At 43.7% G+C, this 12549-nt stretch overlaps 1 protein-coding gene across 3 annotated transcripts in view; it reads right to left on the reverse strand.

Annotated features, from left to right (window-relative positions):
- CNOT2 (CCR4-NOT transcription complex subunit 2) overlaps positions 1 to 12549 on the reverse strand; it is a 96899-nt gene that overhangs the window by 36759 nt on the left and 47591 nt on the right. For all 3 annotated transcript variants that reach the window (XM_068276685.1, XM_068276683.1, XM_068276684.1), the window contains 4 exons: positions 10541 to 10688; positions 8777 to 8959; positions 6440 to 6519; positions 4039 to 4164 (listed from right to left, as the gene is read on the reverse strand). In XM_068276685.1, coding sequence (XP_068132786.1) covers positions 4039 to 4164; positions 6440 to 6519; positions 8777 to 8959; positions 10541 to 10688 — 537 coding nt within the window. The remainder of the gene's footprint in view (positions 1 to 4038; positions 4165 to 6439; positions 6520 to 8776; positions 8960 to 10540; positions 10689 to 12549) is intronic.

Raw genomic sequence — 12549 nt, forward strand, 5'->3', positions numbered from 1 at the left:
TCTGCTGCACAGTAACTTAAAGGGAACCAGAGAGGAACGGGCTGAAAAAAAAGAACAAGCCTTTATACATACCTGGGGCTTCTTCCAGCCCCATAAGCCTGGATCGCTCCCACGCCGCCATCCTCCGCTTCCTGGAACCGCCGTTACCGGGCCCGTCACTTCCGGCGGACGCGGCCAATTGTCCGCATCACAGGGGCTCCCTCCATACATGTACGCATGCGGCTGCACAGCAGGCAGCCTCATGCGTACTTGTATAGAAGGAGCTCCGTGTGATGCGACGAATCGGCCGCGTCCGCCGGCCGACTGGCCGACTAGCGGCAATGACGGGACCCGGTACCGGCGGATCCAGGCAGCAGAGGACGGCGGCGTGGGAGCGATCCGTGCCTATGGGGCTGGAGGAAGCCCCAGGTATGTATTAAACCTTCCCCCCAACCTCTCTGGTTCCCTTTAAAAGATGCTGGCGCTACACAGATCCCAAATAATACACAGTGCCAAAAATGTATGCCACAAGTTTAGGTAACAGAATAAGGACTTTATTTAAAGGACACTTACAGTACTGGTGAAAATGATTGACTGCAGAGATGCAGAATTAAAGTGTACCTGCACAGTAGCACATTTCAGCTGCTCAGCGCAAAAAAACCCCAAAAACAAGCCCATTTGGTTCCATGCTAGTGCGCACCCATGTGTTGTCTGCATAGTGCAGCCAAGCTAAGCTGACAAGCCTTTGTTGCTGGGCTTCAGGGGGTCCCAGCACTGAAGCAGTGAAGAGGAGGAGGGGGAATATCCAGAGGCTTCCCACTACCTAAGCAAATACTCATTTGGGGCACTTGTTCCACTATCAGTACACTTGGCATGCTGAAAGCATTAGGCTTTACTCTACCTCCTTCCAACATAGGGCTAATGTACATAGAAACAACATTAAAAATACTTTGGGTGGTTTTTATCTCATAGTTCCCATCTCGTAACATAATATGCACATGAAAGATCATCATCTTTATTGCTGGCAGACATGAAAGAATTTCTTGTGGGAAAGGAGGCATTGGCTACTGATTGGGATGAAGTTTAATCCTGGGTTGAAGGTCCTCTTTAACCTCCCAGGCCACTGATCTGCAAACTTGGCTCTCCAGCTGTTAAGGAACTACGAGTCCCACAATGCATTGCAAGAGTCTGACTGCCACAGTCATGATTTATAAAGGCAAATGCATTGTGGAACTTGTAGTTTCTTAACAGCTGGAGAGCCAAGTTTGCAGATCACTGTCCTAAGCAGGTAACCCCCAGTCAGGCTCGGCATGGAAATCTGCAGCTCAGAGCGGTAATCCTGAGCCTGAGAGCATTATATGCAGGAGCTGCTGCAGATCTCTCTGGTATGTTTTCTTTTGTCTGCTTTATCCTTATTTTTAGAGTCTAAAAGCTTGTGAAAAAAATAGTCCATAAATAGACCATAAATCTAGAAATAATCATAAGGGAGGTTAAAAAGAGAGAGTGAATTTATTTTTTACTTTACTAAGAGGAGGGAAGGCTCTGGGTCCTATAGAGCCTTCCTTTTCCTATCCTGGTCCCCGTATTCCACCTCTGGCTCTCTGCCGCTGCCTTCAGGGCCACTCAGTACTGCATACACGCAAGCATGCTCTCTTGTGCACTCGCGCATGCACAGTACAGAGATGTCCATCTTCAGGAGCACTCGGGCTCTCAAAGAATTCAGAAGCCTCCCGCAGTGGGAGATTTGAAGGAAGAGGAGGAGCCAGCGCTGGAATATGGGGACCATGAGAGGAAAGGGGAGGCTCATTAGGACCCAGAGCCTTCCCTCTCATTAGGTAGGTAGTGTAAAAAAAAAAAAAAAAAAAAAAAAAAAAAAAAAAAAAAAAGCACAACTTCAAATTCTCTTTAAGGACACATCATAATTGTGTCCTTTATGCAGTTCAGCTTCCAATCTGCTGGCCAACAAGTGCCTTCAGTCTGCAATTTAATACTGCCAAATGGCAGAGTTTGTAGCCAAGCGTGTCAGAAGCTCACACTGTGTGGTTACATGGCATTAGAAAATCACCTCATCACACATTTAGGTGCGTTTGCCATGCCACTGCCTATGTCGAGGACTTGCTAGCACCCAGCGAGTTCACGTGAGCAGCTGACAGACAAAGGATCCAAAGCCTGTGGGCAGTGTTTGTGAAAGAGGCATGAAGCATTTCTGAATCTTACAATGCATTTCAAATACAATTAAAGTGAAACAATCACTTTATAGAGTCAGTGCTGTGCTGATTTAAAAGCTTTTAGTGTTAGTGTACACATACTTGTATTTAGTATAACTAATTCAGAAAAATACTGGAAGGTTACATTTAACCTCTTGCTGACTGCTCAATGCCAATTGGCGTGAGCAGTGCGGCAGCCCCAGGACCGCTCCACGCCGATTGGCGTGAACTGCTGGGAATGGGCTTTTCAGGAGAGCGTGCGCACTCATCTCCGCTCTGATGACGGAGCTCCGCCTCCAGTCTCCCATCGGTGGCGATCGCCACTCGGAGACTGTTAGACAGCGAAACAACGGTTTTGCCGTCTAATACCTATGTACAGCGATGCGACCTAAGGCAGCACTGTACTGGGTACAGCCGCAAGACACGGCTGCCCCCCAGCTAATCGCTGTGATAGGCAGACAGGGGGAGGGAGGGGAATTAAATTAATAAAGAAAAATAGCAAACTTTAATTAAAAAAAAAAAAAAAAAAAAAAAAATTATATATATATATATATTTTTTTTTTACAAAAAATAAACAAACACACCTGGGTGCGATCTGACCCCACCAACAGAAAACTCTGTTGGTGGGGAGAAAGCGGGGGGAGGGGAGATCACTTGTGTGCTGAGTTGTGCGGCCCTGCAGGGAGGCCTTAAAGCTGCAGTGGCCTATTTAGTGAAAAAAGGCCAGGTCACTCGAGGTGTTTAACAGCGGTACTTAAGTGGTTAAAGAGAAACTAACTGTAAATCTATCCCTTTTCTCAAATGGATCATCAGGGGGCTCTGTATGGCTGATTTTGTGGTGAAACCCCTCCCACAGTGTGATGCCAGCGCCTCACAACACTGAAGTACTGACATCACACTGTGGGAGCCTTGTTGCATTGTGGGAAATAACAGCCGTTTCCAACTGCCAAAAAAGCAAGCAGTATCTCCTTCCACAGACATCACTTGCCAGCAGTTAAAATGTCGCTATGTGATAAATGTCAGAATGTAAATCAGGGAGGGGAAAGATTTTACAATGGGCAAACACTGGCTAAATCATTTATACTTAATTTCTGTACAAATTAAGCACACGTTTTTCATTATTTTATTTTCAATAGAGTTCCTCTTTAAAGGGAATGAAAATTGAAAAGTAAAGTAGCTAGTTACTTACCTGGGGCTTCTTCCAGCTCCCTGAAGTCCTCCTGGTCCCTTGCCATCATTCCAGGTTGATCCGTTCCCCGAGTGTCTCAATCCATAAGCTGGACGACTTGGCAAGTCGCCAGCCACTTCGCATTTGCGCAGTACTGTAGCAGTTTTTACTTGCTGCGCGAACACAGAACACTCCTGGTCAGGGGAGCGCTATGGAGTCGCACGGCTCTGCGCATGCAGCGTTCAAAGGGGGGACATAAGAACACGGAATCGCAGAATGACAGCAAGGGACCAGCAGGACTTCAGGGGCCTGAAAGAAGCCCAAGGTAAGTTACTGGCCACTTTAAATTTCACTTACAATTTCCTTTAAGAAGAAAAGCAAAATCAGTAATACAAGTACTGAGCGCCTAATTTTAAGTTATACTTAAGTACAAATACGCCATCACTAAACTTGTACAAATACACGACCACTAAAGTTGTATACTAGGCTACTTTCAGTGACTTATTACAGATGCTGCTCAATTATCATTGTCAGGACATCAGAAGAAACCAGGATATGGTTATTCATACAAATAGAAAGTTACCTGGAGTGACCATCATAATAAATTCATAATTTCAAGAACCTCCCAATTCTACCCACTATAGTCCACAACACACAAATAACTGTGTAATATAACCAGCTTACCATACGGAGCTCTTCCAGCCAACGGATTTATTAAAGGAGTAGGGTTACCACTTCCTTCCCTTCTATTTCTATCTGCTAGTGCTGGGAAATCTGAAAGGTCCAATCCTGTCACATTTTCACTTCCATCTATTACACAAAATGGTAAACGTAGGATTAGAAAACAAAATTAAAACAAACACACAGACAAAACTCTGCTAGTGATATATTCTGACTAAGTTCTGTATAAACATACTTCACAGCAGAAACTATGCTTGGTGATGGTTTCAGCTGATAGTCCACCCTGCAGACAGTGACTGTGTATGCTTATTCAGATCTAACAATTAATAAGTACCTTCCTATAAAAAAAGGTTAGGAGAGGCAGGAAGTTCCTCACAGGGTAAAAACTGAGTATACCAGGGCCAAACACTGTTACCGACATGTTCAACTGCAATGTTTGTTATTTCCTAAGGGAAAATGCAATGTTGCCAAGAGACAGCCCAATGGTTCCCTAGCCTAGCCTTCAGGCCAACTGGATAAGCAAAGTAAGGCACTAACATATGTCCCATGAAATGTTGACAACAAGTGTAAAAATCAATCAGAACTTTTGGTATTGCCTATTAACCAAGCAACAGAGTGAAACCTTGCATTTAACCATTGAAGTCTTGTTTCAAATGATGAGGACGATGGCATGATGCCATGTTGATATATTTGGTAATGCTTGGGGCATTTTTGTAGGTTTTGGACCTGAGTGATTCTAGTCATAAAGTTTAGTTTATTTTATGCACATCCACAATGTAATGTAAACAGCGGGAATTTCTTCCCCGCCTGTTTACAGTTCGCTGGCAAGCCGCGATCGGCGGCTCTCCGCCTGTTCACGGAGACAGCCTCCGTGAACTGGCATGGAAAGGCCGCTCAATCGAGCGGCAGTTTCCATGCCCGACGCCTATCGGCGTTAGGCGGTCGTTAAGTGGTGAAACAGTGCTACCAAAGATCTATCTAGTCGTATGATTTTTAGGGTCTAATTCTGGGCATACACGGCTCAACGCAGGCTTATCAATCGAGCCGCTGATGGCTCAATTGATAATATCCGTCGTGTCCGATGACCGCGGGGATCGATTCCGCGCTCAATACCCGGGGGCGGACAATAGCAGCGAATCGAGCGGAAGATAAGAAGCGCCGGCGGGGACGAGCGGGAATCGATCCGGGCGCACGCGCAGGCGAGGCGGGAGTCGATCGGATCGCCCAGTGTATGCCCAGCATAAAAGCTTATAAAACAATTGTACCACTTTAAGACCCTAAAATCTGGAAATAAGCCTAAAGCCAGGTAGGTTAATAGTAAAAGGCATCCCAGTATCCGTAAAGGGTTAAATGTCTGAAGGGCTGCAGGTGAAATCTCTTTTGTGCCGACTCTCTCCTCTGCTGCCTGGGGAGTAGAGAAGCTTGACCCTCCCTAGGAGGTATCGGAGCAAATCAGAGGGACTTGCAGGAGAGGGAGGCTATTCCTATTGGCTCTCCGCTTCTGTCAGCCATGGGTTATCCCTCTCTGCTTCTGTGAGTCATAGGCTACCACATGCTTTCCAACACATCAGAAATGGAAGTTAATCACTGCACGTTACTTGGCTTTACACCATGTCCTAATCTTCATAAATTGACATTTACTGACGTGTCGAGTTATTTCCTGCACAAGTCAGACATTTACCTCACTGGTTGGCAATTTTTGCTTGCCATGTGGTGACAGCCTTTATGAATTGACATTTTGCATAAATGTTCGGTAAAATCAGACATTTTGTGCATTAATGCTTTGTGAATAGAAGCCTTTGGCTGCTAAGCTAGGCCAGAAATGTGGAGAAAGGAAGCAGCAGAAATACTCTAATGCAGGAAAAAGAGGTTCCATTGTAAACACTTAAAAGATCAAAAAAAAAAAAAAAAAAGAGTGAACAAGTAGTATAGAGGGGGCAAGCAGAAACCCAATTAATCTAATTACACTGTGCCACATTATGCATTCAACTTACACATTTATGAAAAAGACAAAAGGAAAACACCACCACTGGTATAAATATTTCCCTCTTACCCACAATTTATTTGCTGCTATGTTGGATGACAATATTAATGCTTTCTTGCAACAATATGAATAATAAATCCTGGAAATATTTCAATAGCACGTTAGTCTGGGCATATAAACTGTTAAGCCTTTTAATAACCGATGAGGCACTTACCAAGCAATTCACTAGAGATTGATTGATTTTTATTTAGCTTCTTAACAACCCTAGACAAATTATGACTATAATTAAATCAGTTGCTACCCAAGAGGAAGGATACATTTAATCTCATCAGAAGCTATTGCTAGCTTAATGTACACTAGAATATTTATGGTTTAAAAGATATATGGTTTTAATAAACAGCATGAAAAAACAAATCTTACCTGTTCCATTAAAAATGTTACTCGATAAGGAATTGTTTAAACCAAATGCCTGATTTCTGTTCATACCAAACCCAGACATACTGTGTAGTAAAACAAACATAGGTCAGTCATAAAATGATAATGCAAAGACAGTAAAGTAAATATTTAAATTAAAACACACACACACTTACTAAACAAAAAACACATTTACCAAATAAAAATTATTAAAGAGAACCTGAGAAGTTTAATTGTGCCTAATTTATACTTACCTGGGGCTTCCTCCCCCATGAGGACCATGGGCTCGATCACTGTCCTCCCCGGCCGCTCTATTGTCCTAGGGTAATCTACGGTATCTCCTTCAGTCATGGTGCTCTCAGTATGCGCACTCCCAGTCATGCTCCTGAGCGACACACTCTCAGTACTACTGCGCAGGCGCAGAATGCTCTCAGCCGCTGCACATGCACAGAACTCCACTACATGCCCCAACTGAAGAAGATACCAAAGGTGACCACGGGACAACGAGTGGGGAGGACGGCGAGGGAGCCCACGGTCCTCATGGGGCTGAAGGAAGCCCCACGTAAGTATAAGACACAGTGTACCATTGCAGGTAGACCTTGACAACTTCACTTGTATATACAGATATACATCAAGTTGATCTCCAACACATCTGTCTGTATGCAGACCAGAATTAAAATGTTGAATCTGCTTGCAAAAATTACCAGCTACCATCATGCTGCATGCATGAACCACTGAAGTCTGTCATGTTGTAGCCTGATACACTTTGCTAATTAAATGTCAGTGGCAGGCTGGAGATCATATGTAGCTGCAAAGTCACTGGGATGTGAAATCATTGTTTGCAAGAATCCAACTCAGCATGTCCAGCTGTGTGCAAACCTGAGGTCAGCACATGCATTGGTACACACTACTTACACATATTGTTGGAGGACAAGTAAAAAAAGTGTATTAATATATGCAAACCTCAGTGAAAATGTGCATGTTAGCAAAATTTCTGCTCATTGCTAGTGAGGAATTAGTTATTGGCAAAACAAATCTAATACGCAAATCTTGGTTCAACAGTTTAAGGGTGCATACACACATCCAATTTTGATTGGCCAATGACTGGATAACTATCACCTCCATGTAGTATGAGTGCTTGCCTACACAATATGTTCATAGCATTCAAAATCTGTTGGTCCTTATACTACATGGGAGTGATACAAGGATGTAGAAAGTGAAGTCCGCACGATGTCGATGAAATCACTATGGCCTTATTCAATAGTTACACATACAAGCTAAGAACCAGCACCACATGCTGACATGTTTCGGGCGTTATCATGCTATGATTAAGGGCGTGTAACGCCCGAAACATGTCAGCATGTGGTGCTGGTTCTTAGCTTGTATGTGTAACTATTGAATAAAGCCATAGTGATTTCATCGACATCGTGCGGACTTCACTTTCTACATCCTTGGATCTGAGGTCTTGGCAGCCTGTTTTCTGCACTGTCGATAGACGGAGGTATTGAGCGGAGTTCCACATTTCCATGGGAGTGATACAATTGTCCAATCAAAATTGAATGTGCCCAAATAAGGCTGGCTTTTGGTGAAAAATGGACTGTGCTGGACTGAGGATGGTGCTGTGACATAAAACATTAAAAGCATGTAAATCCACCACCCAGTTCAGGGGTACTTTATCACTTAGCCTAACTGCAGTGGAAATGCACAGGAAAAGTAATTCTCTCTTTGGTTATTTAACAACTATACAAATTCCAAAGTATATACTAGTTAAATTAATTTATTGGCCTTTTAGGGCTCGTTTCCACTATAGCGAATCCGCATGCGGGCACTGCATGCGGATTCGCATAGTCAATGTAAGTGGATGGGGCTGTTTCCACTCGTGCGGCGGCGGGAGCATTTTTCAGTGCGGCAGAAATCTGCACGGCAGAGACGGCAGATTTCGCGTGCGGGAGGAATGCGGGCGAATCGCAGCTAATGCATTTAATAGGGAAATCGCATGCGGCTTTGTCATGCGGATTTCCCCGCAATTTTGCGTGCGATTTCGCATGGTTTGCTATGGAGCTTTACTCAGGCAATGACATGGTTAAATTCGCCTGGCTCCTTGCCATGTGAAATCGCATGCGAAATCGCAGCTAAATCCGCATGCAGAAACGCAGCTGCATGTGATTTCTTCTGCGGTGGAATCCAGGTGATTCCGCACCGCAACAGTGGAAACGAGCCCTAAATAGAACGCACCAAAAACTTTGCAGTATAGTTTGCCAAAAGCATGTGTAAGCTTCCTCCACTTGCAAAATTAAGAAAGTTTGCATTCTCTGCCAATACAAACTGTTCAAAAATGCTTACCTGTTCACAGTAAACGGTTGTCTGGATGGCGGTTGCTTTGGCATACATATTATGCTGGGTGAGCTTCTATTTGGACTACCTAACCCTGAACTGCTCATATTGTTTGTCCTGCTTGGCATTCCAATTCCCTGTCCAACCTGGGAGTGGTTCATCATATTCCTGGGATTCATCGGCAAAATGCCCCTGGAAAACAACAGTTCACAGATTACAATGGGCAGTGTTGAAGGACTGGACTACACAAGCAATTTTAATGGCTTAAAATCAAGAGAAAGTTCGCACATTCTTTACAACTGCCTTATTTAATTCAGTGTACTGCACAAGAAGCAAATTGCCCGCAAGGTGGTATCGCGGATCTAGTGGAGGGGAGGCTTGAAAGTATATAATGCAGTGCTGGAGTCAAAATTAAAAAACGCTCAATCTACCAGTGACATAAGGCCCATACACACAACGGATTTCAGTGAACGATGGGTCGTTTGAACGTCCTGTCGTTTGCCCGCTAAATCGGGCGTGTGTACAGACTGTCGTTCACTTGATAAGAGCGAGTTTGAGCGATCCGCCCGGCGGATCGCTCAAACTTACTCTTATCAAGCGAACGACAGTCTGTACACACGCCCGATTTAGGCGAACGACGGGACGTTAAAACGACCCGTCGTTCACGGAAATCCAACGTGTATATGGGCCTATAGAATTCACCAAATGATTGCATGTAGATTAGAATGGAAGAGCTCTGAAACAAGGCTGCACCTGCCTTTTACATAAGGCTTCTTCAGCCAATTGAAAACACGGTGTGCATGAGGGCCTGGGAGCTAGCTTACCAGGAATAAAGAGAGGCAATAACCAAAAATAAAGAGGGGCAGTAGAAAGACATTGCAGTGCCTAAGGCTTTTTAGCCAGTGAGGCACAAAAAAATGCAACGAAAAACTACTTACCTGGAAAAAAAAAGGGGGGGGGGGAGGGAGGAGACACTGAAACCAAAGCATTACTACATACCTGTTCCCAATGCTGGGCAGCACTCCTGAAAGAGGTTAGGGTGGGGATACGAGATAGCAGGGAGGCGTCTGCAGGCTAACATGTATTGCAATATGTGGAACTGATATTTAGTTTTCCACTCCTGTGCATGTGTGCTGCAGATGTAATTGCACAGTGTGTGACCTTTCTTTGGCACAATTGCCCTTTCCTGCAGCCACATGCAAGACAGGTGCAGCTTGGTTTCGGAGAACTTGTCTTTTTCACTCTCAATGCATATATAGAATTCACCAACCCTAATAATATAACTCAGAGGCATTTACATGAGAATATACCTTATTCAGCTAGGAGTACAATAGTGTCAGGAAATTGTTCATGTACACACTCCATTTACTAAGATTCTTCAATGCTGAAGAACCTAAGGGATCCAGCAACCTGAGGTTTGGTTTATTAAAATGTCTGCTAGTAAGTGGCATAAGTCTGCAACCCTTATCTCGGTCACTGCAAACCATAACGCTGCTTGTGGAGTTAGTGAGAACGGTTTTATAAAACTGCAGTATAGTGCAACTGCTGCTTCACTTACCTCTAGGACCCAATACAAGGGTAGCAAATTTTTCACATCTCATAGCAGTACATTATTTAAACCCATGCTAAGTTTTCTGGATCACTTATGTTCTTACACTGTCCTCCAACTTGGATAGTCTAGGCAGAACAGCCCCACTGCACAAGCCTATGAAAGCACCATAGTATAATAGTAAATGCATAGATATAGACAGGAGTCCTGAAATCACCCAGTACCTGCTCGGAGATGGTGGTGTATGAAGTGACATTGTTGGTACCCCTGTGGTTGGTGTTACGTGATTTGGTAACTGAGTGCCTTGTGATAAGCTGCGATTTAGCTGAGGCGTATTGTTGCTCATTCCCCTCATTGGAAGGCCTAGTGCACCTGTAAAATAATAAACATACACAGCTCAGTGAAAGGGAAGCTGTACAAAAGCACACAGCAGCTGCAGGCTTTGGCTTTCTTAATGTATCAACAGTTCACCTATTAACGGCTTTTCAACACACACTGAGAAATAGGTGTTCGCAACAATCTGTATATTTTAAACATTTTAAAGTAAACCTGTCATCAACTGTCCAGCACTGAAACTTTATCACACATCTTTTCAGATAAGGTGGTGTTGCCTTTTCACTTTTCAGGCCAGCAACCCGATTTCAAAAGCTGTTGAGGAGCTCATTTGTCTAGTAATTTCTTTTTTTTTTAAACACTTGCTGTACGAGAAAACAGAAAGGGACTTCAGACAACTTCTTACTAGGACAAGTACTATATGTACCTATGTTTATCTCACTTCAGGTACAAGATGTATTAAACAGACATACCTGCAATTACTCTGGTGTGTGTGCAGACCACTACTCTCAAGCTCTGCACGTTTTATTGTGATAGCTACCTTGCATGTCTGTCTGCATTGCTACTGAAATGGGAGTGATTAACCCCAACAGACAGTATGCAGTTAGCATCCCTCCTCCATGTGGAATGAATGTGTTACTGCTGTAAAACACACAAGCTGGAGAGCTGCTACAGCAATAATACATTTGATTTCTAGCTTTGTACAGAGCAACTTTCCAGACCTCATCAAGCAAACCAAAACCATACAACAATCTGAAAACTAAGGGTACTTTAACATAATCACCTGAGGAGATGACCTACAAAAAGATTGTATAGGAGTATATACTATTCATACATAACATTTATACAATGCATGTTCAAACTACGTATGTCACTCTTCACTACAAATGTAGGTAACATCTAATATGTATTAAAAAGTGTCAGGCTTAAAAAGAAACCCTACAGTACATATGGATAAAAAGAGGTTATTACACATGATTTCAGCCATGTTAGTGGTAGCACATGTTCCTCCATGACAACAGATAATACTGCATGCATCTGCTGTGAAGCAAAGCCAGCCCCCTTCCTGAAGCTTCACACCATTCTCAGACTACATGACAGCAGGTGCAGGGAAACGAGAAGTCCTAATGCATTAACCTCTTCGGCTCCAGTGCCTTTCTAACACCTTTAGCTAAAGTCCTGAGCAAATTTTACAGCTTTCGAAATGCGATTTTCCACTACTACAGTCTACCTAATCAGTCTCAGAAAGGGCTTTTTTTTGTAAAGTACATTAAATAGTTACTACAGTCTACCTAATCAGTCTCAGAAAGGGCTTTTTTTTGTAAAGTACATTAAATAGTAACAGTTATACAGTCTGGGTACACTCCCCCATCCACTGCCAAACTGCTGTCCTTTATTGAGCCAAAGGTCCATCCACTCCGTAGTGGCTGGATGGTGTAATAGTTAAGGGCTCTGCCTCTGACGCAGGAGACCAGGGTTCGAATCTCGGCTCTGCCTGTTCAGTAAGCCAGCACCTATTCAGTAGGAGACCTTAACACTCCCTAACACTGCTACTGCCTATAGAGCGCGTCCTAGAGGCTGCAGCTCTGGCGCTTTGAGTCCGCCAGGAGAAAAGCATGATATAAATGTTATTTGTCTTGTCTTATTCTTGTGCATTTCTCTGCCAGACTGCCCCATTTATCTACAAACATTCCCACAATGATGTCAGGAAAAGTGGGGGCGGGCTTGGGGGAAAAAGAAGCAAGACTAAAAGTTTAGCGAATAGGTTAATGACAAAAAACAGCATATTTAGCTAGTCTAGTTACAGGTCAGCTCAGGTACCCTTAAAGGAAAGGTGTACTTCTCTGAGCTCAAGAGGTCCTTTCAACCTATTGAATTACCTGCATCTTAAATGCACATT

The sequence above is a fragment of the Hyperolius riggenbachi genome, chromosome 3 (assembly GCF_040937935.1).
Source record: "Hyperolius riggenbachi isolate aHypRig1 chromosome 3, aHypRig1.pri, whole genome shotgun sequence".
Lineage (NCBI taxonomy): Eukaryota > Metazoa > Chordata > Amphibia > Anura > Hyperoliidae > Hyperolius > Hyperolius riggenbachi.